Source organism: Antennarius striatus, chromosome 17 (assembly GCF_040054535.1).
Source record: "Antennarius striatus isolate MH-2024 chromosome 17, ASM4005453v1, whole genome shotgun sequence".
NCBI lineage: Eukaryota > Metazoa > Chordata > Actinopteri > Lophiiformes > Antennariidae > Antennarius > Antennarius striatus.
In genome coordinates this window covers 17,710,524-17,738,023 of record NC_090792.1, presented here as the reverse complement: position 1 = coordinate 17,738,023, position 27,500 = coordinate 17,710,524, and the positions used below count along the sequence as shown (strand labels likewise).

General features: G+C 39.3%; 4 protein-coding genes across 8 annotated transcripts in view; all 4 read left to right on the top strand.

Annotated features, from left to right (window-relative positions):
- The window catches only part of LOC137610627 (4-galactosyl-N-acetylglucosaminide 3-alpha-L-fucosyltransferase 9-like), a 35,671-nt gene extending 31,304 nt beyond the window's left edge, over positions 1-4,367 (top strand). The window contains exons 1-3 of one of the 2 annotated variants that reach the window (XM_068338310.1): positions 1,399-1,514; positions 2,757-2,883; positions 3,084-4,367. In XM_068338310.1, the coding sequence (XP_068194411.1) occupies positions 2,849-2,883; positions 3,084-3,960 (912 nt within the window). In that variant the 5' untranslated portion in view covers positions 1,399-1,514; positions 2,757-2,848 and the 3' untranslated portion in view covers positions 3,961-4,367. Of the gene's footprint in view, positions 1-1,398; positions 1,515-2,756; positions 2,884-3,083 lie in introns of those variants that run through there. The other variant, XM_068338311.1, reaches the window with a different exon arrangement.
- LOC137610624 (4-galactosyl-N-acetylglucosaminide 3-alpha-L-fucosyltransferase 9-like) lies at positions 1,381-11,944 on the top strand. 3 transcript variants are annotated; one of them, XM_068338307.1, is made up of 3 exons: positions 1,391-1,514; positions 2,757-2,883; positions 10,514-11,944. In XM_068338307.1, the coding sequence occupies exon 3, from the start codon at positions 10,523-10,525 to the stop codon at positions 11,723-11,725; it is 1,203 nt and encodes a 400-aa protein (XP_068194408.1). In that variant the 5' UTR covers positions 1,391-1,514; positions 2,757-2,883; positions 10,514-10,522; the 3' UTR covers positions 11,726-11,944. The 3 variants fall into 3 exon arrangements, with proteins under 3 accessions (XP_068194410.1, XP_068194408.1, XP_068194409.1); XM_068338309.1 differs by lacking the exon at positions 2,757-2,883 and having other exon boundaries at positions 1,381-1,514; XM_068338308.1 differs by lacking the exons at positions 1,391-1,514; positions 2,757-2,883 and adding an exon at positions 10,022-10,148.
- A 3,518-nt stretch (positions 11,945-15,462) lies between these two features.
- On the top strand, positions 15,463-20,219 carry LOC137611042 (4-galactosyl-N-acetylglucosaminide 3-alpha-L-fucosyltransferase 9-like). Of its 2 annotated transcripts, none has more exons than XM_068339014.1 (3): positions 15,463-15,571; positions 17,453-17,529; positions 17,963-20,219. In XM_068339014.1, exon 3 carries the CDS (start codon positions 17,972-17,974, stop codon positions 19,091-19,093), a length of 1,122 nt encoding a protein of 373 aa, XP_068195115.1. In that variant the 5' UTR covers positions 15,463-15,571; positions 17,453-17,529; positions 17,963-17,971; the 3' UTR covers positions 19,094-20,219. The 2 variants fall into 2 exon arrangements, with proteins under 2 accessions (XP_068195115.1, XP_068195116.1); XM_068339015.1 differs by having other exon boundaries at positions 15,474-15,571; positions 17,456-17,529.
- A 5,439-nt stretch (positions 20,220-25,658) lies between these two features.
- On the top strand, positions 25,659-27,244 carry LOC137611113 (4-galactosyl-N-acetylglucosaminide 3-alpha-L-fucosyltransferase 9-like). Its single transcript, XM_068339136.1, has one exon. It carries the CDS (start codon positions 25,659-25,661, stop codon positions 26,760-26,762), a length of 1,104 nt encoding a protein of 367 aa, XP_068195237.1. The 3' UTR covers positions 26,763-27,244.
- The last annotated feature ends 256 nt before the right edge of the window (positions 27,245-27,500 follow it).

Sequence of the window (27,500 nt, the reverse complement as noted above, 5' to 3'; positions counted from 1 at the left end):
AGGAAGGGATGGCGGTTGTGTCCAAGAAAGAAAGATCACAAAAGTGTTCATTGCTGTAGGAAATGCAGTACCCCTGCCTGCAATGGTCACAGCTAGAAGCTGTGCTTGAAGTAATCAACCCGCTCTCCTACACAAGCTTCATGCTTCAGGAAGCTTCATTTTGCCATCATGAAACAGTAGGTGAATAAATTATAAAAGCATAAAAAATAAAATAAATGAAAACATATTTTAGAATAACAGCAGTAACTGACCTTTAGGTCTGGCCTACAACAACAACATGACAAAAATGTTGTAGAAATGAACTGAAAAACACAGAACCAAACAAAATGTACAAAAAAAATACACATTTTCTGAGAGATGTTTTTGACAGCCACCTACCGCCACCAATAAAGTAGCTTGTGACCAATTACTGAGGATGGAAATTGGAGAATAACTTCTTGAAAGATACCTGTCGTGAACGCTGGATTTATTCTTCCCATTGCCTCTCAATGCAACATTCTTCTGTCACGGTATTGACATTACTATTAATTGAGCACTAGTAAATGTATATGGTGGTTAACTGATTAATCATTCACATGGAAAAGTTCATCAAACAGGTTTGTTGAACTGAGGTATCTGAACTCACTGGCTGCCAATGACATCTACAGGCATCAATTATGTTTTGTATGGCAGAGCTTGTCAGTGAAACTCAGGCTCCTCATCATGGAATTTAGCATAAGGATGACTGATGCAGTTACGGAACAGAGGATAGGGAATTAGGCGAAGAGCGGAGGAGTTGTTGCAAGTTTATGATGCAACAAAGTTTGCGTACTGTATGTCAGAGGTCGCCTGTGAATGAACACGGTGTCGCTCTGAAGGTGTCTTAATATCGGTCAAGCACTGGCAGCCGATAAGGTAATGACGTTTAAGAAAAGAGTTGGTTGAACTATTGTGCAGATTAAAGTCAGTATTACGTTCAGCTACAGGAATGTTGTAGAAAGAGATAGTTAATGATGATATCTTTAAGGAGGAATGACAGCGACACAGGATTTCACAAAAGACCAAAGTTTAGTCTCACCCTCAGAGGAGAGCAGTCCTCAAAAAAACAATGAAAATCTTACTTAATGTATGTCCCTGTGAAATAACCCTAACCCTAACCGAAAATAAAATGTGTAATTTCCCTAACCGTCATCTAAAATAAATGTGTAATAAGCATAACCCAATCCAAAACCTAACCCTAATCCAAAATAAAACGTGGATTTTCAACCCTGGGTATTATGCATCACACGAACCCCTATGAGCCCCTATAATTCATCCTGACCAGAGCAATCCTGAGTCTTTATCCTGCCCTTCATGTTCTGTTAAAATAGAATTAACGATAGTCAGGGTGTGATTTGCCTCTGTGACAATAGCTGAGGAAGGAGGAGTGTAGGAAGGCTTAAGGTGGAAGATATAAAGCATCTGTGCTGAATAAACTGTAAAGACAAAGAGCGAGAATGATATAAATGATTACACGACACTGCTGAGTCCATACTGTAAGTCTTAACCAGCTTCAAAATATTTAACTGCATTGAACATCTTAATAATATTAATTGTGTTAAACAGCTTCAAAATATCTAATTGTATTCAACAGCTCTAACCTTTTCATTGTTGAGATCTTTTCCTTTCATGAGGCTGAATGACTTTTATACTTTCGAAAAAAATAAAAAAACTGTTGGATTATGAATCTTGAAACTTACAGACAGGTCAACCTGCTTAGTGACAAACTGTTTTAAATGTGCACCCTTACCAGTTTTGTATAACTGAGGTTTGTGATTGGGAAGTGGGACGTTAGTCTTAGAATTTCTCCGAATTGAACATCAATAGCTGACAGTCACACATTCATTTGTACCATTCAGTAGCTGAGTTTGTTAAAGATATTCTTTGCCAATCGGAATTTTAAGGAAAATGTAGCGTTTGAGATTTATGTGAGCAGCGACATGATGTTAACATAGATGCTGGTACAGAATCTGTTTTAACTGACTGGAAAATTTTGAATGACTTGTATTTTGCAGAAAATCACACAACAGATTTGTTACCACTCTGTCAGGGAATTTTAGATCTAAAAAGCAGGTTAGATACTGGGCTATATTTCACCAGAACCATTGGTCAGGGTGTTGGCTTTTTAAGAAGTGAGCTAATTACAGCAATTTTTAATTAAACTGATTTTTTCTGTGCAGCAAGGGATTATTATAAAATCTTATCTCAAAACACTTTGCTGTCTGCTTTTAACAAGGATGTATATCTTTTAGGAAAAACCCCAAAGTCATTTTCGGCCATCTGCCTTGACCGGTTGGGTGGAGAACGAGAGAGAGCCACTCTTAGCCTTCATCTTTATCATTCTATCTATCCTTAATCCACCTGAACATTCCCCACTGATTCCAATCAGCGTCTCTAGAGACAAACATCTTCTCTTTGTCAACTCTTTAAAGCCACCATTTTGTATCCATTTGGCCTGTCAGGATTTTAAGACGTTTGCATCGTAACTTAAGCATGAAGCCGCATTAGTAATAATTCCTCCAACACCCATTTCGTAACGCTTTAATAATTTGTTGCATTCTATGTCAAACTAGATTTTCCTCAAGTGTGACATTAATGATAAGAGCCTGGAGCTTTGGGTTTTTACCAGGGTCATTGTCTTCATATTAGTACAATAATCTGTTGCTTCCATTGATCTGGTAAAACACATCTTTTCCAAGGTGTATTGTAAAATTCTGATTCTCTCTGTGTGTCTATAGGAAGCATCAATGAGAAGACCATACTTTCACAATTAGACATCTCTTCACCATTTATCGAACAAGTGATTGTGTTTGGTATTTTGATTTCCTATATGACATTAAACTTACAAGAAATACCTATAAAAAGGTAAACCATGGCCTGAAACTTTTCATTTATTTCTGTTCTCTAAATCACAAAATAGATTGTTGATCACTGTCAACCCAATGTAGAAGCTGGAATCTCCCCAAGTCTCCACTCTTGATTGAATGTCAGTAATCAGTTAAATCCACCCAGTTTGCGTTATGAGGTTCATCAATGTTTCTTTTTCTGTCTGATATCTCTAAAAGGATCTGGCCCTTGAGGATACAACGCGAGCTGAACAGGTGCAGCTCCCTCTTCAACATTGAGGGCTGCTTCATCACACCAGACAGGAAATTCTACAATAAGGCAGATGGGGTCATTATTTTCCATCGATTCATCTACAGCAATGGGTCGAATCTGCCAAAGCTCCACCGACCAGTCTTCCAGGAATGGATTTGGATGAACACGGAATCGCCCACTAACTCACGCAGAATACCTACAATTGAAAATCTCTTCAATCTGACTACCAGCTACCGTCTGGACTCCAACATTCCGCTGCCTATTGGGGTATTAGAAGCAGCAGATGGTAAAGAAGAGTTTGTCCTACCCAGAAAAAACAAGCTGGTGTGCTGGATAGTGAGCCACTGGAATAAAGAACTTGTCCGGGTAAAATACTTCAATGAGTTTAAAAAACACATCAAGGTCGACACATATGGACGTGCCTTCGGAGCATATATTACTCATGAAGAGTACCTGTCCACCATACCCAGCTGTAAGTTCTACCTCGCTTTTGAGAACTCCATCCACAGGGACTACATTACTACAAAGTTCTACAACCCACTCTCTGTGGGGACAGTGCCAGTGGTTCTCGGCCCACTCAGAGAGAACTACGAGAAAGTGATCCAGGGAGATGCCTTCATCCACGTGGATGACTTCAGCTCACCTAAGGAACTGGCTGATTATCTGCTGCTCCTGGACAAGAATGAGGAAATGTACCTCAGGTTCTTTGAGTGGAAACGGTACTTTAAAGTAAGGACGACCAGGTATTTGAACGAACACGTATGTGCAACTTGTGAATACCTGCGCAAGCACAAGGAGTACCAGACATTCAGTAATTTAAGAGAGTGGTTCTGGGAAAATTAGTGCTCCGAAAGACAACGCAGTGATTGTTCTGAATAAAAAAACAGTGATTTTGTTTTCGTGTCACTACCTGAACAAGAAAGTTCGTATTTGTCATTTATTCAAATTTTCTTCTGTGAGCTCATTAAGGCCTTGTTCAGACTATATCCCATTTGTAGCCCATCCAAATTGACATTGAATATTTCATTTGTAGTCTGAACAGTCCCATACCACATGATATCTGATATGTGAAGGACAGACTGAAACCAAACTCGGGAGGTAGTTTTGTGTTGGATAGGGGCAGATGTGTCTTCAATATACCCGTGACGATTTTCTTGTTTGATGATCTCTTTGCAAAACACGTAACCGCTTACTTCAACTGTTCAATAAAACACTGCGAGGCCGGCTGGTGTCTCCCCTGCAGTATGAAAAGTTAACTTGTGTCTGCTTGTCTGCCTCGTGATCTTTTTTTTGACAAATGTACCAGCTCTAAAAAGAGAGATTTGTTGGCAAATATAGTTCCCTAAATTCTGACCAGAATAACAGTCATATTTAATAAGAATTTAAAATGACATGAAACATTTGATATTCCTTGCTAGTCATGATGTGGAAGATGAAGATTATAAAGATTTCCCAATTAGGCTTCAGGACCATGGATATGGGTTGATCACACCAACATGCAAAGAAGATTTAGCCGAATGCTAATGTTCTGTAAAACCTAACATTAACACCACATAGATTCAGATTTCAAATGCCAAAATAACTCGGCACATATTGGGCTCAGTGAACTGTGCTCTGCTGTCGGACTTCATGTGGCCTTCTCAGTTTTCCTGTTGGCGTCATCTGCAGCATTTCATCCTGGTTTCATCCGCATCTCTGCAAACGTCTGAGCAGGAAACAAACCCACAATATGTGCATGTGGACATTCACAAAAATCAAGACTGAAGACAATTCAGGTCAGGTTGAAAGTTAGAACCTGACTACCTGGAAGAAAAGTTTGTCACAACCTGCCTGTTTGTTCACATTTTTGTATTATTGATGGTGTTGACTCATCGTAGGAACCAAATCATTCTTTGGGGTTGGTGGGGGTCACTGTGTTCAGGCAAAAGTAGGAGCCGATGTTGGCTGGGTGAGGTTTCTGCCTGGAAGCATGAACAGTTTTTTGACCGCTGAACCCTGAACTCTGAATGGTTTGCTAGTTGATGTTAACTGTTGGTCGGGTTAACTAGGAAACAGAATACTCAAAAGGGGTGTGTCACACTTTTGATGACAAGGAAATGCATTTGTGTGTCCTTCACGTCAGTGTGGTTAAAGCATTTTGTCTCTTTTCTAATCCTTTGATGCGGCGTACAGGGCGTGTCAGACTAATATGAAAAACTTTTGTTTGCCAAGCACAGATCTGTTCATGAAGTTTAATGACAGGGTTGATCGAATTATTCTGCAGTTTAAAGTCAGCATTACCTCAAACAACAGGAATGTTGTGGAAGGAGATGAGGAATGACAGTGACACAGGAGTTCACACCAAAGAAGTTTAGTCTCACCTTCAGACAAAATGTCACTTTATAAATGAACGTCCATAATCCTAAATAATAATAACGTGAAACAACATTAATCCTAACCGTAATCCAGAATAAAATGTGCAATAACTAGTGCTGTCAGGGGATAAAGAAAATTAATCCAATTAATTACAGGATTTGTAATGAATTAATCTAATTATTTGCATTTTAATCTCATACTTGCTAAAGTCCCCCAAATAAAGAATTTGAATTCAACAATTCAATTACAAAATTGTAGTGCATGACTAATCAATAGAATGCATCAAGAACAGAAGATTTGAAATCCACTTTTTTATTGATTGAGGGGTCTTTATAAATGAAATTCAAAAGAAAAAGGCCAAGCACATCAGCAAACCAATCAGGTGCATTTCTCAAAAATACAATACAAATACAGTGAAATAAAATAAATGAAATTCAGAAATAAGTCTCAAAGAGGCACAGAAGCAGACTCTCAATTAAATTGACTACTAAAGCTGAGTCAATACAGCAATTCAAAATGAATAGTATAACATGCCTCTAAATAAGGCAACATCAATAGCAAGATGCCAACAGGCTTTTCCTTTAAAAGGGTAAGCTAACGTTAAACTCTGTGTCCTTGACATGTTTTGCATTTAAATGATACGTTAGGCTGGAGCTGCTTCGGTGATATGAAAATTCTCTTTTACAAAAGGTACAGATCTCTGCGTTTTTGTTGATTGTCACGTCTTTGTTCTTTTTATAAATAAACTTTCCACCCAAAGGTCAGGGTCTCCACAATGTGTCATCCTTTTCCATGTCAGCCTATCTTCTGCGTCCTCCCCTTTGACCGGGGTCATTGTCATTGTCTTCTCTTTTTCACTGTTTATTGTTATTCATCTTAAACTATATTTTTGCCACCATATTGTGTTTTTGCTGTCATTTTTATTTCACCTTTGACTACAGAGGCTTGTTCATTTGGTTGGTGCAAAAGAAGTTCATGATGGAACCCAGAATCGTTTCTAAAACGTTTCTTGGTGGAGAGATGGGCCATGGGACAAGAAGTCTATTGACATCAAGCTACTGACTTCCTGGTTAAGTTTTTACAGAAGATTCTGTGGTTCTGCCACAGTCTGGTCTAAATGCGATGATGGAGACATCAGTGTCTGTATTGTCTCTGTAGACAGACAAAGCTGTGCAATTCAATCATGAAATAGTGTACTTTTAGAAATGGGTTTCTATATTAACTGATGGAAAGTTTCAGTCTTTATTATCATTGTTTCATTATAATTAAATTGTTTAATCGTTAATCACTCACATATGTCATAGTTACTAATTACATATAATGTGAGGTTCCCAATATATACGATTTTCTTGTTTGATGACCTCTTTGCAAAACACGTAACCACTTACTTCCACTGTTCAATAAAACACTGCGAGGCCGGCTGGTGTCTCCCCTGCAGTATGAAAAGTTAACTTGTGTCTGCTTGTGTCTTTGTGCATGTCTGACTGTTTCTTACAGGATGTCTGGAGAATAACGCATTACATTAATACAGTGGTTCTTAATCTTGTTGGAGGTACCGAACCCTGCCAGTTTCAATAGCTCACTCACCGAACCCTTCTTTGGTAAAAAAAAAATCATAATTTTTTTTCTTCAAATTAAAGACCTAAGTATATGTTTTAATGGTGTATTGAATGAATTGTGCGTTAATGTCACCTTTTTCAAAGAACAAAACCAAGACAGTGCATGAACTCACATGAAATTATCTACCTGCAAATCAGTGTGACTTCTGCTATTGTTATTGAGAGACTAGTTCAAATATGTGTGGCTACACCTTGGCAAGTGCTACTCTTATGTCATTTTCACAGCAAAGTCTGTTTCTTTTGTTTTCCATGCAGCTTAAGGAAGTGTTCCTTTATTTTTGCCAGTGTGAGACCAGAGTTGCTCAACTTGACATTGCAAATCATGCAGAATACCTGACACAACGTGTCGGGTGTTTTTGACCTCTGTCTCCACCAAACCCGAGACCTACTCACCGAACCCTAGAGGTTCAATTGAACCCAGGTTAAGAACCACTACATTAACTTTATACAAATTATTTTATGCTCTTCTCAGGATGCATTAAGACACAGAACATAAATATACCAGCTCTAAAAAGAGAGATTTGTTGGCAAATATATGGAAACATCAAGAAATTATTTCAATAAGGAACCTGGCTGACATTTATTTTGAGACTATTTGTGCCCCCACAGCACAGATCAACAATCACATATCATTCATCTGTTTGAAGACAAGGTGTTAACATTTCAAATTTCTCTGCCTCTCTGAAGTACGGGTCGTGGTTAATGCTGTAGTTTATAATGGCTGACAATGGGCAATGACGCAGGATGACTGACGCAGCTACGGAACAGAGGATGGGGAATTAGGCGAAGAGCGGAGGAGTTGTTGCAGCTTATGATGCAACAAAGTTTGCGTATGTCAGAGGTCGCCTGTGAATGAACACGGTGTCGCTCTAAAGGTGTCTTAATATCGGTCAAGCACTGGCAGCCGATAAGTTAATGACGTTTAAGAAAAGGGTTGGTTGAACTATTATGTAGACTAAAGTCAGTATTACGTTCAGCTACAGGAATGTTGTAGAAGGAGATAGTTAATGATGACATCTTTAGAGAGGAATAACAGCAACACAGGATTTCACAAAAGACCAAAGTTTAGTCTCACCCTCAGAGGAGAGCAGTCCTCAAAAGAACAATGAAAATCTTACTTAATTAATGTATGTCCCTGTGAAATAACCCTAACCCTAACCGAAAATAAAATGCTTAATTTCCCTAACCGTCATCTAAAATAAATGTGTAATAACCATAACCCAAATCCAAAACCTAACCCTAATCCAAAATAAAACGTGGATTATGCAACCCTGGGTATTATGCATGACACGAACCCCCATGAGCCCCTTTAATTCATCCTGACCAGAGTCATCCTGAGTCTTTATCCTGCCCTCGATGTTCTGTTAAAATAGAATGAACGATAATTAGGGTCTCATTTGCCTCTGTGACAATAGCTGAGGAAGGAGGAGTGTTGAAACATCATTTGATATGCACAGCATATAGGGAAGGCTTCAGGTGGTATATAAAATGTATCTGTGCTGGATTAACTGGAAAGACAAAGAGCAGGAGGAACGTAAATGATTACACAACACTGCTGAGTCCGAACTGTAAGTCTTAACCAGCTTCAAAATATTTAACTGCATTGAACATCTTAATAATATTAATTGTGTTAAACAGCTTCAAAATATCTAATTGTATTCAACACCTCTAACCTTTTCATTGTTGAGATCTTTTCCTTTCATGAGGCTAAATGAGTTTCATACTTTTGAAAAAAACAAAACAGGGGTTCCAGCTGTTGGACTATGAATCTTGAAACTTACAGACAGGTCAACCTGCTTAGTGACAATAAACTGTTTTAAATGTGCACCCTTACCATTTTTGTATAACTGAGGTTTGTGATTGGGAAGTGGGACGTTATTCTTAGAATTTCTCCTCCGAATTGAACATCAATAGCTGACAGTCACACATTCATTTGTACCATTCAGTAGCTGAGTTTGTTAAAGATATTTTGTGCCAATCGGAATTTTAAGGAAAATGTAGCGTTTGAGATGTATGTGAGCAGCGACATGATGTTAACATAGATGCTGGTACAGAATCTGTTTTAACTGACTGGAAAATTTTGAATGACTTGTATTTTGCAGAAAATCAAACAACAGATTTTTTGATACCACTCTGTTGGGGCACTTAGATCTAAAAAGCAGGTTAGATACTGGGCTATATTTCACCAGAACCATTGGTCAGGGTGTTGGCTTTTTAAGAAGTTAATTACAGCAATTTTTAATTAAACTGATTTTTTCTGTGCAGCAAGGGATTATTATAAAATCTTATCTCAAAACACTTTGCTGTCTGCTTTTAACAGGGAAGTATATCTTTTAGGAAAAACCCCAAAGTCATAGTGGCCATCTGCCTTGACCGGTTGGGTGGAGAACGACAGAGAGCCACTCTTAGCCTTCATCTTTATCATTCTATCTATCCTTAATCCACGTAAAACCTAATGTATAAAATCAGACAAATGCATCTGCGTTTTCAATGCAAAAAATGTACATTAAGCAAAAATTGTACAAATTAAAGCTCATACTTTTATTTTAAAAATGTTGACAAATGTGTCAAAACATTCTGTTAAGAATTTAAGATTAAGATTTGAAAAGTTTGATTTTTGTGGCAATTATTTCACAGTTCAGAATTTAAAGGATTCATTTGCGCTGGGATTTAAACTTTTTAAGCATGAAGCCGCACCAGTAATAATTCCTCCAACACTCATTTCGTAACGCTTTAATAATTTGTTGCATTCTATGTCAGACTAGATTTTCCTCAAGTGTGACATTAATGATAAGAGCCTGGAGCTTAGGGTTTTTACCAGGGTCATTGTCTTCGTATTAGTACAAAAATCTGTTGCTTCCATTGATCTGGTAAAACACATCTTTTCCAAGGTGTATTGTAAAATTCTGATTCTCTCTGTGTGTCTATAGGAAGCATCAATGAGAAGACCATACTTTCACAATTAGACATCTCTTCACCATTTATCGAACAAGTGATTGTGTTTGGTATTTTGATTTCCTATATGACATTAAACTTACAAGAAATACCTTTAAAAAGGTAAACCATGGCCTGAAACTTTTCATTTATTTCTGTTCTCTAAATCACAAAATAGATTGTTGATCACTGTCAACCCAATGTAGAAGCTGGAATCTCCCCAAGTCTCCACTCTTGATTGAATGTCAGTAATCAGTTAAATCCACCCAGTTTGCGTTATGAGGTTCATCAATGTTTCTTTTTCTGTCTGATATCTCTAAAAGATGTGGAATGTATTTTTATGTTTTTTGATAAATTAATGGATTGGATATTTTCTTATGTGCAACACTTTGACACTGGATTTGATTTGATGATCAAAATGGATTTCACATCTTTTTGTTCATGACTCCTTTATGATTTGTCTTTTCTTTTTAATATGCCCTTTCCAGGACGGAGTTATGTCATCTACAACGGGTCGTAAAACACTACATCTAACTCTGCTGGGCACAATCCTATTGGGATGCTTTTTATATCTGTCTTTCCTGTACTATGATAAATCTGCCAGTTGGGTTTTAGGTCCTGTAAATTCAACAGAACCAACAGAACAAATCAAGAGCGTCATCCCACACAAGAGCAATATGGTCACCCCCAACAAGAGAAATGACGTCGACCAAAACAAGAGCAATAATGTCGTCTTCAACAAGAACAATGACATCATCCCCAACAAGAGCAATGATGTCGTACCCAACAAGAGGAATGACGATGTGATCACAGTGCTGATGTGGATCTGGCCCTTGAGGATACAACGCGAGCTGAACAGGTGCAGCTCCCTCTTCAACATTGAGGGCTGCTTCATCACACCAGACAGGAAATTCTACAATAAGGCAGATGGGGTCATTATTTTCCATCGATTCATCTACAGCAATGGGTCGAATCTGCCAAAGCTCCACCGACCAGTCTTCCAGAAATGGATTTGGATGAACACGGAATCGCCCACTAACTCACGCAGAATACCTACAATTGAAAATCTCTTCAATCTGACTACCAGCTACCGTCTGGACTCCAACATTCCGCTGCCTATTGGGGTATTAGAAGCAGCAGATGGTAAAGAAGAGTTTGTCCTACCCAGAAAAAACAAGCTGGTGTGCTGGATAGTGAGCCACTGGAATAAAGAACTTGTCCGGGTAAAATACTTCAATGAGTTTAAAAAACACATCAAGGTCGACACATATGGACGTGCCTTCGGAGCATATATTACTCATGAAGAGTACCTGTCCACCATACCCAGCTGTAAGTTCTACCTCGCTTTTGAGAACTCCATCCACAGGGACTACATTACTACAAAGTTCTACAACCCACTCTCTGTGGGGACAGTGCCAGTGGTTCTCGGCCCACCCAGACACAACTACGAGAACGTGATCCAGGGAGATGCCTTCATCCACGTGGATGACTTCAGCTCACCTAAGGAGCTGGCTGATCATCTGCTGCTCCTGGACAAGAATGAGGAAATGTACCTCAGGTTCTTTGAGTGGAAACGGTACTTTAAAGTAAGGACGACCAGGTATTTGAACGAACACGTATGTGCAACTTGTGAATACCTGCGCAAGCACAAGGAGTACCAGACATTCAGTAATTTAAGAGAGTGGTTCTGGGAAAATTAGTGCTCCGAAAGACAACGCAGTGATTGTTCTGAATAAAAAAGCAGTGCTTTTGTTTTCGTGTCACTACCTGAACAAGAAAGTTCGTATTTGTCATTTATTCAAATTTTCTTCTGTGTCTTCAATATACCCGTGACAATTTTCTTGTTTGATGATCTCTTTGCAAAACACGTAACCGCTTACTTCAACTGTTCAATAAAACACTGCGAGGCCGGCTGGTGTCTCCCCTCAGTATGAAAAGTTAACTTGTGTCTGCTTGTCTGCCTCGTGATCTTTTTTTTGACAAATGTACCAGCTCTAAAAAGAGAGATTTTTTGGCAAATATAGTTCCCTAAATTCTGACCAGAATAACAGTCATATTTAATAAGAACTTAAAATGACATGAAACATTTGATATTCCTTGCTAGTCGTGATGTGGAAGAAGAAGATTATAAAGATTTCCCAATTAGGCTTCAGGACCAGGATATGGGTTGATCACACCAACATGCAAAGAAGATTTAGCCGAATGCTAATGTTCTGTAAAACCTAACATTAACACCACATAGATTCAGATTTCAAATGCCAAAATAACTCGGCACATATTGGGCTCAGTGAACTGTGCTCTGCTGTTGGACTTCATGTGGCCTTCTCAGTTTTCCTGTTGCCGTCATCTGCAGCATTTCATCCTGGTTTCATCCGCATCTCTGCAAACGTCTGAGCGGGAAACAAACCCACAATATGTGCATGTGGACATTCACAAAAATCAAGACTGAAGACAATTCAGGTCAGATTGAAAGTTAGAACCTGACTACCTGGAAGAAAACTTTGTCACAACCTGCCTGTTTGTTCATATTTTTTTTATTATTGATGGTGTTGACTCATCGTAGGAACCAAATCATGCCTTGGCGTTGGTGGGGGTCACTGTGTTCAGGCAAAAGTAGGAGCCGATGTTGGCTGGGTGAGGTTTCTGCCTGGAAGCATGAACAGCTTTTTCACCGCTGAACCCTGAACTCTGAATGGTTTGCTAGTTGATGTTAACTGTTGGTCGAGTTAACTAGGAAATAGAATACTCAAACATAAAGGGCTGTGTCACACTTTTGATAACAATGCATTTGTGTGTCCTTCACGTCAGTGTGGTTAAAGCATTTTGTCTCATTTCTAATCCTTTGAGGCGGCATACAGGTCGTGTCAGACTAATAATAACTAGTAATAACCTTAAACTTTTCCTTCCAGCTTGTCCCGTTCAGGGTCTCCACAGCGAGTCATCCTTTTCCATGTCAGCCTAACTTCTGCGTCCTCCCCTCTAACAGCCACTGCCTTCAAGTCTTCCTCACTACATCCACCTCCTCTTCCTCTTCCTTTTGCCTGGTCGCTCCATCCTTAATCTTTTCAGCAGAACAGTCTCTAATCCGCCCATCTTGACTGTCCTCACACTGCCTCTAATCCGACCATCCGTCCTTTTTGCAAAGTCTATCAACATCTTTCCCTCCAAGTTCCTGTCCTGGATGCCAAACTTACTCATCAGCTTTATTTTCTTCCTCAACATGTGCATTAAAAAATCTCCGCCAATCAAGTGTCTCTGTCAAATTTAATCCAAAATAAAACTTGTAATAACTCCAACCCTAACCCTAACCTTAACACACAAGGTCATGCGTAATACTCAGGGCTGTACCAAATAAGACAGACTGGTGGCATCATGTAACTTCTTTGGGCCGTATCCAACCGAACCCCCATGAGCCCCTTTAATTCAGCCTGACCAGAGCCATCCTGAGTCTTTATCCTGTCCTTCATGTTCTGTTAAAATAGAATGAAAGAGTAATCAGGGTGTGATTTGCCCCTGTGACAGTAGCTGAGGAAGAAGGAGTGTTGAAACATTCCTTGATATGCACAATGCAGCGAAGGCTTTGATGGAATACATAAAGTATCTGTGCTGGATTAACTGGAAAGACAAAGAGCAAGAGGAACATAAATGATTACACGACACTAGAGTCCGTATTGTAAGTCCTTAATAGATTCAAAATATTTAACTGTATTAAATAGCTTCAAAATATTTACTTGTATTCATTATAACGTTTTACTTGTTAAGATATTGTTATTCGTTAATTTATTCTTCCTCTCATGAGGCTGAATGAGTTTCACACTGTTGATAGAAAACATTCTTCCAGGTGTTGAACTGTGAACCTTGAAACCTGAGGAGGAAAGGTTCTAAGAAGAACCTCCTACTTCCCAATCACAGACATCAGTTATGCACAAAATGGTAAAGGTGCACATTTTAAACAATTTATTATCAGTAAACAGGTTGACATGTCTGTAGGTTTCAAGGTTCACAGTTCAATACATTCATTTGTACCATTCAGTTGAGTTTGTCAAAGATATTCTCCGTCATTTAGAATTTCGAGGGAAATGTAGTGTTTGAGATGTGTGTGAGTAGCGACATGACGTTAACATGGACACTAAAACACAAAGAAAGAACAAGGATTTCAGTTGCCTGTCATTCACATCAGTGTGGTTAAAGCATTTTGTCTCATTTCTAATCCTTTGAGGCGGCGTACAGGGCGTGTCAGACTAATATGAAAAACTTTTGTTTGCCAAGCACAGATCTGTTCATGAAGTTTAATGACAGGGTTGATCGAATTATTCTGCAGTTTAAAGTCAGCATTACCTCAAACAACAGGAATGTTGTGGAAGGAGATGAGGAATGACAGTGACACAGGAGTTCACACCAAAGAAGTTTAGTCTCACCTTCAGACAAAATGTCACTTTATAAATGAACTTCCATAATCCTAAATAATAATAACGTGAAACAACATTAAATCTAACCCTAATCCAAAATAAATTGTGTAATAACCCTAAACCTAATCAAGAATCTTTTTTCCTTCTGGCTTGTCCCGTTCAGGTTCTCCACAGCGTGTCATTCTTTTCCATGTCAGCTTAACTTGAATGCTCGGACGTCTACATAGTGGAAACCGAACAACCAGTACACAGACGCATGGCTCAACACAGAAGAGCCAACACATCAGGACAGGACTCAGCAGTCTTCCTTTACCTCAAGGCAGAGGGACACTCATTTCAGGACACTGATGTTCAGATCTTGGACAGGGAAGATAAATGGTTTGAGAGAGGAGTGAAAGAGGTCATCCACGTCAAAGTGGAGAAGCCATCCCTGAACAGGTGGGGTGGTCTGCGACATCACCTTTCTCCCATTTACAACCATGACCTTTCTAAACTTCCAAAAAGATTATCTCAGCAGATTGACCCAGGTGATGTGTCTCACGCTCGTTGAGGAGCCAGACAGGTGTCAACAACGGTCGTTGGAATGTGAATAGCACTGACCACACCCCACAGGGTTTATAAGCTGGGACATGATCAGCCACTCTCTGAACTGAAGAAGTCTCTTGGATGAGAGGCGAAACGTCTTCAAGAACTTCCTTAACGTCCAGCGGATCGACTCAAACAGCTTTTGGAAATCCAAAATAATGTAATAACTCCAACCCTAACCATAACACATGAGGTCATGCGTAATACTCAGGGCTGTAACAAATAAGACGGCGGCGTCTCAGACTGGTGGCATCATGTAACTTCTTTGGGCCGTACCCAACCGAACCCCCATGAGCCCCTTTAATTCATCCTGACCAGAACCATCCTGAGTCTTTATCCTGCCCTTCATGTTCTGTTAAAATAGAATGAAAGAGTAATCAGGGTGTGATTTGCCCCTGTGACAATAGCTGAGGAAGAAGGAGTGTTGAAACATTCTTTGATATGCACAATGCAGCGAATGCTGGAATACATAAAGTATCTCTGCTGGATTAACTGGAAAGACAAAGAGCAAGAGGAACATAAATGATTACACGACACTACTGAGTCCGTATTGTAAGTCCTTAATAGATTCAAAATATTTAATTGTATTAAATAGCTTCAAAATATTTAGTTGTATTCATTATAACATTTTACTTGTTAAGATATTGTTATTCGTTAATTTATTCTTCCTCTCATGAGGCTGGATGAGTTTCACACTGTTGATAGACAACATTCTTCCAGGTGTTGAACTGTGAACCTTGAGACCTACAGACATGTCAACCTGTTTACTGATAATAAATTGTTTAAAATGTGCACCTTTACCATTTCGTGCATAACTGATGTCTGTGATTGGGAAGTTCTTCTTTGAACCTTTCCTAGTAAGGGAACAATATTTGACAGTTACACATTCCTTTGTACCATTCAGTAGTTGAGTTTGTTAAAGATATTCTCCGTCACTTAGAATTTTGAGGGAAATGTAGTGTTTGAGATGTGTGTGAGCAGCGACATGACGTTAAAACACAGAGAAAGAACAAGGATTTCAGGCAGTTATGAAAGATGAGGAATGGCTGACATGACAATTTAAATATGTCTTAATGAGATCACAGCTTACAACTCAACTAATGAGGTGCTCTAAGAATTAGAATCTGAGTTCTGTGTGATCAATGGGACTTAAATCAGCTCAATGCTGTCTCTTTGACTGCTGCAGAATCTGTTGTGATTGACTGGAAAACTTTGATTTATAACTTGCAGAAAATCACACAACAAATTTGTAACCACTCTATGAGGGAATTTAATCTACAGGGCAGGTTAGATACTGGACTATAGTTCACCAAAACCGTTGGTCAGGGTGTTGGCTTTTTAAGACAAAGGTTAATTACAGCAATGTTTCATTCAGTTCATTTTTATTTGTGCAGCACCGGATTATAGTAAAATGTTATGACACAGGACTTTGTTGGTAGTCCTTGCTTTTAACAAGGAAGGATATCTACCTTGACCGGTTGGGTGGAGAACAGGAGAGAGCCACTCTTAGCCTAGATTTATCTATTCTCAATCCAGTAATTTCAATTAGCTGACATGTTTACATGTTTTTGTTCTTTCTGCTTCTATCTCAAGGCAAAGGAAAGACAAGGATATAATTCCTTTTAACAGGCAGAAACTTAGCTCAAAACTCAAGACTGACATCAGGCAGCCATCTGCCTTGACCGGTTTGGTGGAGAATCAGAGAGAGAGCGCCACTGCAAGCCTACGTCATCATTATTCTACCTTAACTTAATCCGCCTGAACGTTCTCCATTGATTCAATTCAGCTGACATCTTTTCATATCATTTGGTTTTCCTTCCTCTAGAAACACTTTAAAGACATAATTTTTTTAATGCACTTTTTGTGCCCGTCTGGATTTTAAGATGTCTACATTGGACGTTTGACATTTGTTACCACTAAAATCCTGATGTATGCAATTAGACAAATGTATCTGCATTGTCCATGCAAAAAAATACTGGATTTAGCAAAAATTATACAAATCAAAAGTGATATTTACAGAATTATGCACAAAAAAAATTGACAAATTTGTCAAAACTTTAAGATACAATTTTTGAGAAATGTGGGAGGTTTTTTGGCAATTTTTTAATGGATCAGAATTTATATGATTAATTTACGCTGGTATTTAATTTTATAAATATGTGGCAGGACCAGTATATTTCCTTCGACACCCTTTTGGTAACTCTTTACAGTGTTTAATTTGCGTTCTAAGTCACACTTCATTTTCCCCAAGTGTGACATTAATGCTAGCAGCCTGGAGTTTTGGACTTTGACTGGGGTCATTGTCTCCATATTAGAACAATAATCAATTGCTTCAATTGGTCTGGTAAAAATTTAAAAAATCAATAAAAGTCAAATTAAACCACCTCCTTTCCAACGTGCATTGTAAAACTCTGATTCTCTCTCTGTGTCTAGAAGAAGAATTAATAAGAAGACCAGACCTTCAAGATCATCCATCTCTTCACCCTTTATCGAGCAAGTGATTGTGTTTGGTAATTTGATTTTTTACGTGACCTTCAAGCTGAGTTTTTGAATGTCAAAATATTTCATAGAAATACTTATAAAGACTTAAACGATGGCCTGAAACTTTTCATTTGTTTCTGTTAACTAAACCACCAAAAATATTGTTGATTACCGTCACCCCAATGTAGGAGCTAGAACCTCCCAAAGTCTCCACTCTTGATTGAATGTCAATCATCAATTAAATGCACCCAGTTTGTGTTATGAGGTTCATTAATGTTTCTTTGTCTGTGTGATATCTCCATCAGATGTGGAACGTATTTTTATGTTTTTGGAGAAATGGATTGATTGGATATTTACTTATTTGCAACACTTTGACACTAGATTTGATGATCAGAATGGATTTCACATCTTTTGTTCATGACTTGTTTCTGGTTTGTCTTTTCTTTGATGTGCCCTTTCCAGGACGGTGTTATGTCATCTACACCTGGTCATAGAACACTATGTCTCACTCTGCTGGGCACTATCCTGCTGGGATTGTTTGCATGTCTGTTTTACTTGTACTATGATCTATCCACCAGTTGGGCTTTAAATCCTGTAAATTCAAGACAACAGACAGAACAAAACAAGAACATCATCCTCAATGATATTGTCTCCATCAAGAGCAATGATGTCATCCCCAACAAGAGCAATGACGATGTGATCACACTGCTGATGTGGACCTGGCCCTCAGAGAAACGAGGCGAGCTGAATTGGTGCAGCTCCCGCTACAACGTCGAGGGCTGCTTCATCACACCAGACAGGAACTTCTACAATAAGGCAGATGGTGTCATTTTCCTCCATCAATACATCTCTAAAAATGGGTCCAATCTGCCAAAGCTCCGCCGACCAGTCTTCCAGAAATGGATTTGGTTGAATGGGGAATCGCCCACAAGGTCAGTGAGGATACCTATGATCGAAAATCTCTTCAATCTGACTTCCAACTACCGTCAGGACTCCAAAATTCCAGTGCCTTATGGGGTATTAGTACCAGCAGATGGTACAGAGGAGTTTGTCCTACCCCGAAAAAACAAACTGGTGTGCTGGATAGTGAGCAACTGGAAACCAACATATGCCCGTGCAAAATACTTCAATGAGTTTAAAAAACACATCAAGGTCGACACATATGGACGTGCCTTCGGAGTACACATTTCTCGTAAAGAGTACCTGTCCACCATAACCAGCTGTAAGTTTTACCTCGGTTTTGAGAACTCCATTGACAAGGACTACATTACTGAAAAGTTCTACAACCCACTCTCTGTGGGGACAGTGCCAGTGGTTCTCGGCCCACCCAGACACAACTACGAGAACGTGATCCAGGGAGATGCTTTCATCCACGTGGATGACTTCAGCTCACCTAAGGAGCTGGCTGATCATCTGCTGCTCCTGGACAAGAATGAGGAGATGTACCTCAGGTTCTTTGAGTGGAAACGGTACTTTAAAGTAAGGAGGGTATTCTTTCTGACAGAGCATGTATGTGTAATTTGTGAATACCTGCACAAGCACAAGGAGTACCAGACACTCAGTAAGTTTGGAGAGTGGTACTGGGAAAATTAGTGCCCCAAAAGACAATGCAGTGATTGTTCTGAATAAAAATGCAGTGCTTTTGTTTTTTTATCACTGCCTGAACAAGAAAGTTCGTATTTGTTATTTGTTCTAATTTTCTTCTGTGAACTCATTAAGGCCTTGTTCAGACTAGTTGTCTATATCTGATTTTTAGCCCATCCAGATTGACATTGCATATCTCATTTGTAATCTGAACAGTCCCATACCACATGATATCTGACATTTGCGGGACAGACTGAAACCACATTCGGGAGGTAGCTTCGTGTTGGATAGGGGCAGATGCTTCTTCAGTCTGAACAGCTCCAAACACTCCAATTGGATGTGGCGGAACGTGACCTCATATCCGTGATGTGAGAGCAAGGCGCCAGAAGGAAGATCATCATTACATCATTACAGAGCGGCCGTTGCAATTATATGACCTCACACATTACATGCATTACGGCAACTTGTCAGTTCGTCCGTTAATGTGACGCAGTCTGAACAGAGCCAGATCGCATTTGGACTTAAAAATGAGATATGGAAGGAAATCCGACAAGCCTGCAGTCTGAACGTAGCCTTGATAAAACTCAAAACACCTCCTCTTTGTCACTGTTTATTGTTATTCATCTTAAACTATATTTTTGCCACTATATTGTGTTTTTGCTGTCATTTTTATTTTACCTTTGACTATAGAGGCTTGTTCATTTGGTTGGTGCAAAAGAAGTTCATGATGGAACCCAGAATCGTTTCTAAAACGTTTCTTGGTGGAGAGATGGGCCATGGGACAAGGAGTCTATTGACATCAGGCTACTGACTTCCTGGTTAAGTTTTTACAGAAGATTCTGTGGTTCTTCCACAGTCTGGTCTAAATGCGATGACAGAGACATCAGTGTCTGTATTGTCTCTGTAGACAGACAAAGCTGTGCAGCCCAATCATGAAATGGTGTACTTTTAGAAATGGGTTTCTATATTAACTGATGGAAGAATTCAATCTTTATTATCATTTTTCATTATAGTTAAATTATTTAATCGTAAATCACTCATATACGTATGTCATAGTTAACTAATGACATATAATGCGAGGTTCCCAATATACCTGTGACGAGTTTCTTGTTTGATGATCTCTTTGCAAAACACGTAACCGCTTACTTCAACTGTTCAATAAAACACTGCGAGGCCGGCTGGTGTCACCCCTGCAGTATGAAAAGTTAACTTGTGTCTGCTTGTCTGCCTCGTGATCTTTTTTTTGACAAATGTACCAGCTCTAAAAAGAGAGATTTGTTGGCAAATATAGTTCCCTAAATTCTGACCAGAATACCAGTCATGTTTAATAAGAACTTAAAATGACATGAAACATTTGATATTCCTTGCTAGTCGTGATGTGGAAGAAGAAGATGATAAAGATTTCCCAATTAGGCTTCAGGACCATGGATATGGGTTGATCACACCAACATGCCAAGAAGATTTAGCCGAATGCTAATGTTCCTATAAAACCTAACATTAACACCACATAGATTCAGATTTCAAATGCCAAAATAAGTCGGCAGATATTGGGCTCAGTGAAGTGTGCTCTGCTGTTGGACTTCATGTAGCCTTCTCAGTTTTCCTGTTGCCGTCATCTGCAGCATTTCATCCTTGTTTCATCCGCATCTCTGCAAACGTCTGAGCGGGAAACAAACCCACAATATGTGCATGTGGACATTCACAAAAATCAAGACTGAAGACAATTCAGGTCAGGTCGAAAGTTAGAACCTGACTACCTGAAAGAAAAGTTTGTCACAACCTGCCTGTTTGTTCATATTTCTTTATTATTGATGGTGTTGACTCATCGTAGGAACCAAATCATGCCTTGGGGTTGGTGGGGGTCACTGTGTTCAGGCAAAAGTAGGAGCCGATGTTGGCTGGGTGAGGTTTCTGCCTGGAAGCATGAACAGTTTCTTGACCGCTGACCCCTGAACTCTGAATGGTTTGCTAGTTGATGTTAACTGTTGGTCGAGTTAACTAGGAAACAGAATACTCAAACATAAAGGGGTGTGTCACACTTTTGATGACAAGGAAATGCATTTGTGTGTCCTTCACGTCAGTGTGGTTAAAGCATTTTGTCTCATTTCTAATCCTTTGAGGCGGCGTACAGGGCGTGTCAGACTAATAATAACTACTAATAACCTTAAACTTAATCAAAAATCTTTTTTCCTTCCAGCTTGTCCCGTTCAGGGTCTCCACAGTGAGTCATCCTATTACATGTCAGCCAAACTTCTGCGTCCTCCCCTCTAACAGCCACTGCCTTCAAGTCTTCCTCAATACATACACCTCCTCTTCCTCTTCCTTTTGCCTGGTCGCTCCATCCTTAATCTTTTCAGCAGAACAGTCTCTAATCCGCCCATCTTGACTGTCCTCACTACTGCCTCTAATCCGTCCATCCGTCCTTTTTGCAAAGTCTATCAACATCTTTCCCTCCAAGTTCCTGTCCTGGATGCCAAACTTACTCATCAGCTTTATTTTCTTCCTCAACATGTGCATTAAAAAATCTCCGCCAATCAAGTGTCTCTGTCAAATTTAATCCAAAATAAAACTTGTAATAACTCCAACCCTAACCTTAACCTTAACACACGAGGTCATGCGTAATACTCAGGGCTGTACCAAATAAGACAGCGGCGTCTCAGACTGGTGGCATCATGTAACTTCTTTGGGCCGTACCCAACCGAACCCCCATGAGCCCCTTTAATTCATCCTGACCAGAGCCATCCTGAATCTTTATCCTGCCCTTCATGTTCTGTTAAAATAGAATGAAAGAGTAATCAGGGTGTGATTTGCCCCTGTGACAATAGCTGAGGAAGAAGGAGTGTTGAAACATTCTTTGATATGCACAATGCAGCGAAGGCTTAGATGGAATATAAAAAGTATCTGTGCTGGATTAACTGGAAAGACAAAGAGCAAGAGGAACATAAATGATTACACGACACTAGAGTCCGTATTGTAAGTCCTTAATAGATTCAAAATATTTAGTTTAATATTTAGTTGTATTCATTATAACGTTTTACTTGTTAAGGTCTTGTTATTCGTTAATTTATTCAGTTGAGTTTATTCAGTTGAGTTTGTTAAAGATATTCTCCGTCATTTAGAATTTCGAGGGAAATGTAGTGTTTGAGATGTGTGTGAGCAGTGACATGACGTTAACATGGACACTAAAACACAAAGAAAGAACAAGGATTTCAGTTGCCTGTCATTCAAGTCAGTGTGGTTAAAGCATTTTGTCTCATTTCTAATCCTTTGACGCGGCGTACAGGGCGTGTCAGACTTATATGAAAAACTTTTGTTTGCCAAGCACAGATCTGTTCATGAAGTTTAATGACAGGGTTGATCGAATTATTCTGCAGTTTAAGGTCAGCATTACCTCAAACAACAGGAATGTTGTGGAAGGAGATGAGGAATGACAGTGACACAGGAGTTCACACCAAAGAAGTTTAGTCTCACCTTCAGACAAAATGTCACTTTATAAATGAACGTCCATAATCCTAAATAATAATAACGTGAAACAACATTAATCCTAACCGTAATCCAGAATAAAATGTGCAATAACTAGTGCTGTCAGGGGATAAAGAAAATTAATCTAATTAATTACAGGATTTGTAATGAATTAATCTAATTATTTGCATTTTAATCTCATACTTGCTAAAGTCCCCCAAATAAAGAATTTGAATTCAACAATTCAATTACAAAATTGTAGTGCATGACTAATCAATAGAATGCATCAAGAACAGAAGATTTGAAATCCACTTTTTTATTGATTGAGTGTGCTTTATAAATGAAATTCAAAAGAAAAAGGCCAAGCACATCAGCAAACCAATCAGGTGCATTTCTCAAAAATACAATACAAATACAGTGAAATAAAATCAATGAAATTCAGAAATAAGTCTCAAATAGGCACAGAAGCAGACTCCCAATTAAATTGACTACTAAAGCTGACTCAATACAGCAATTCAAAATGAGTAGTATAACATGCCTCTAAATAAGGCAACATCAATAGCAAGATGCCAACAGGCTTTTCCTTTAAAAGGGTAAGCTAACGTTAAACTCTGTGTCCTTGACATGTTTTGCATTTAAATGATACGTTAGGCTGGAGCTGCTTCGGTGATATGAAAATTCTCTTTTACAAAAGGTACAGATCTCTGCGTTTTTGTTGATTGTCACGTCTTTGTTCTTTTTATAAATAAACTTTCCACCCAAAGGTCAGGGTCTCCACAACGTGTCATCCTTTTCCATGTCAGCCTATCTTCTGCGTCCTCCCCTCTAACAGCCACTGCCTTCAAGTCTTCATCCCTACTACCTCCTCTTTCTCTTCCTCTTGCCTGGTGGCTCCATCCTCAGCAGCACTGTCTGTTATCCGTCCATCCGCCCATCTGTTCTTTATGTAAAATCTATCAACATCTTTCCCTCCAAGTTCCCTACCTGGATCCCAAACTTACTCATCACTTTTTCATCACCTCAATTTATCTTCCCCAACATGTGCATTAAAATCTGCACCAAAGTGCAAGTGTCTCTGTCAAATTTAATCCAAAATAAAACGTGTAATAACTCCAACCCTAACCCTAACCTTAACACACAAGGTCCTGCATAAATAGTCAGGGCTGTAATAAATGAGACGGCGGCGTCTCAGACAGAACAACAGCAGTGATCCAGTTTGGAACAGAGGATGGAGAATCAGAGGAAGATGGAAAAGTTGCGGCAGCTTATGATGCAGCGAAGCATCACCATTCAAGTTTCAAAGTTTTTAAGTTTCCGAGCTGAGTCCAAGAAACTCGGATCTGAAAATGGCTGCGGCCAATGAGTTGATGTCTAAATCAAACATTTTCTAAGATTAACAGACTGCAGTGTTTACCTGTTATGAATATAATCGAGATTCGGAGGCTGACTTTTCCTTGACTGCTGGTGATATGCCTCAACTTCTCTCACATCACGCATTGAGTGAATGACAGGAAGTGAAACGTGGTCAGATATTTTTTTAAGAACAAAAAAAAGAAGATGTTAACCGGTTACTATTATTTTGAATAACGGATTCTGTTTCAGAACATTAAAAAGTATAACATTTTTGTTTTGTTTTGCTTCCTGGAAAAATACAACAAGTTTCTGTAGTCTTTTTTTTGTTCCATGAACTGGTTTCAAAGCCCTGGCTGTAACAAATAAAATAGCGGCGTCTCGGATGATGGCTTCATGTAACTGCTTTGGGCCGTACCCAACCGAACCCCCATGAGCCCCTTTAATTCAGCCTGACCAGGGCCATCCTGAGCCTTTATCTTGCCCTCCATGTTCTGTTAAAATAGAGCAAAAGAGTAATCAGGGTGTGATTTGTTCTGCCTTTGTAACAATAGATGAGGAAAGAGGAGTGTTGAAACATCACTGTATATGTATAGCATGAAGGGGAGGCGTAGGGGGCATAAAGAACCTGTGCTGGATAAACCAGAAAGACAAAGAACAAGAGGAAGCAGAAATGACGGCACAACACTGCTGAGTTTGTACTGTAAGTAATAAACAGCTTCAAAATATTGAATTGTCTTCAACAGCTTTCACATTTTAATTGTTCAGCTCTTGTGCACGGTGTTACTTTATTTATTAATTAATTCTTCCACTTATGAGGCTGGATGATCGGCTATCTGCTTTGAACCGTTGCAGAAAGAGACCCATTCTTAGTATACATCTATATTATTTAGTCTTAATCCACAGATTACAATCAGCCTACATCTTTACACATCAGTCATTTGCTTTCTTTTCCTCTAAAAACACTTTAAACCCCTAATTTTTTATAAATTCGGCCTTTCAGAATTTTAAGACATCTACATCATAAATAACTTTTTTTTTCCAAGAACAACCCAGATTTAGCAGAGATCATACAAATTAAAACTCACATTTACAGATTTATGTTAAAAAAACAATTGACAAATTCGTCAGAAGTTTCAATTAAGATTGTATCTTCAATTCATTTCATGGTTCAGAATTTAAAGGATTAATTTGCACTGTCATTTAATTTTCCAAGCATGAAGCTGAGTCAGTACTGTAATACCTCCTCCAACAACCATTTGGTAACTCTTTTTTGATTCTTTGCATTCTATGTCAGACTTTCACCATTCTGTCCCTCATTTTCCCCAAGGGTGACGATAATGCTAGCAGTCTGGAGGTTTAGACTTTTACCGGGCCATTGTCTTCATATTAGAAGAACAATAATCGATTCCTTCAATTGATCTGGTAAACCTTTGTCTTCCAAAAGTCTATTGTTTAACTCTGATTCTCTCTACATGTTCATAAGAAACATCAATAAGAAGACCATACCTTTGAGATCAACCGTCTCTTCACACTTTATCGAGCAAGTGATTGTTTTGGGTAATTTGATTTTCTACGTGACATTGAAGTTTTTTTATGTCCTCTAATGACGTTGTGGAGAAATAGATGGATTGGATATTTATTTATGCGCAACACTTTGAGACTAGATTTGATTTGATGATCAGAATGGATTTTTCATCCTTTGTTCATGTCTCATTTCTGGTTTGTCTTTTCTTTGATGTGCCCTTTCCAGGACGGTGTTATGTCATCTGCACCTGCTCATAGAATACTACATCTCATTCTGCTGGGCAGTTTTGTCGAGGGATGCTTAGTATGTCTGTTTTTCTTGTGCTATGATCCATCCGCCATTTCGATTTTAGATCCTGTAAATTCACCAGAACAAACAGAACAAGGAAAGAGAGTTGTCCCCAAAAAGAGCAATGATGTCGTCCCCAACAGCAATGACGATGTGATCACAGTGCTGATGTGGCTGTGGCCTTTTGGGGTAAAACACGAGCTGAACAATTGCAGCTGCCTCTTCAACATAAAGGGGTGCTTCTTCACAGGAGACAGGAACTTCTACAATCAGGCCGATGGGGTCATTTTCCACCATCGAGACCTCGACGAAGATCAATTCAATCTGCCAAAGCTCAACCGACCAGCCTTCCAGAAATGGATTTGGATGAACATGGAATCGCCCACAAACACTCCCAGGATACCTACAATTGAAAATCTCTTCAATCTGACTGTCAGTTATCGTCAGGACTCCACCATTCCGGTGCCTTATGGATTCATAGAAGCAGCAGATGGTAAAGAGGAGTTTGTCCTACCCAGAAAAAACAAGCTGGTGTGCTGGATAGTGAGCAACTGGAAGGAAGAACTTGTCCGGGTAAAATACTTCAATGAGCTTCAAAAACACATCAAGGTCGACACATATGGAAGTGCCTTCGGAAAATACGTCCCTGGTGTAGAGTACTGGTCCATCATAACCAGCTGTAAGTTCTACCTCTCTTTTGAGAACTCCATCCACAGGGACTACATTACTGAAAAGTTCTACAACCCACTCTCTGTGGGGACAGTGCCAGTGGTTCTCGGCCCACCCAGACACAACTACGAGAACGTGATCCAGGGAGATGCCTTCATCCACGTGGATGACTTCAGCTCACCTAAGGAGCTGGCTGATCATCTGCTGCTCCTGGACAAGAATGAGGAGATGTACCTCAGGTTCTTTGAGTGGAAACGGTACTTTAAAGCAAGGAGGACCATGTTTGTGACAGAACAGATATGTTTAACTTGTGATTACCTGCGCAGACACAAGGAGTACGAAACACTCAGTAATTTTAAAGAGTGGTTCTGGGAAAATTAGCGCTCCGAAAGTCAACGCAGTGATGTATGTGTAGGCTTTCAGTTATCAAGGTTCTGCGTATCTGTCACGCTAGAGGACTGGGGAAATAACATAACTAGGATATAAAAAGGGGGAACATTTATTTTCTAATTTTTAATTCTCGCTTTAAGTACAAAGGTTTAACTAAGATTGTTCTTGTAAGTAACAAAGGAAGGCCAATGGGCACTGTTTAACAATAACAAAAATGCATTAAATTTAGGACTCTTTAAGAGATTCAAAAATGCAAACTTCACTAACACAAATTTACTAAATGGAACAAAAAACACAACCAACTCTTTAACGAGGGTGTACACTAATCAAAATCACAAAAGCCGAATCACAAGGTTACAAATCACACGGTCACAAATCATAAGGTCACAGTTCGATGCTGCTCTCTAAGGCGTGCTGCCACAGTCAGACAGTTGCTCTGCTTGAATGGCATTGCAGAGCTTTTAAGTTGTCCATCCCAGGTGACGAGGCAGGGCTTGGGCCAATCAAGGCTGACGGCACACCAATCAGGAGAAGGTGTGCCACGGAACAGCTGAACAGCCAATTTTCCAATTACTTTTGGTCGCATAAAAAGTGGGAGGCACATGTAGAAATTGTTGTAATTGCTACACCGTTCACCTGATTAGGATGTAAATACCCTCAAATTAAAGCTGGAAGTCTGCACTTAAAGCACGTACCGTTTGTGTCATTTCAAACCCAATATGGTGGTGT

Excerpts from the sequence above, each read along its gene's own strand:
- LOC137611113 (XM_068339136.1), top strand. The coding sequence starts at position 25,659 with ATGTCATCTGCACCTGCTCATAGAATACTACATCTCATTCTGCTGGGC.
- LOC137611042 (XM_068339014.1), top strand. The coding sequence starts at position 17,972 with ATGTCATCTACACCTGGTCATAGAACACTATGTCTCACTCTGCTGGGC.
- LOC137610624 (XM_068338309.1), top strand. The coding sequence starts at position 10,523 with ATGTCATCTACAACGGGTCGTAAAACACTACATCTAACTCTGCTGGGC.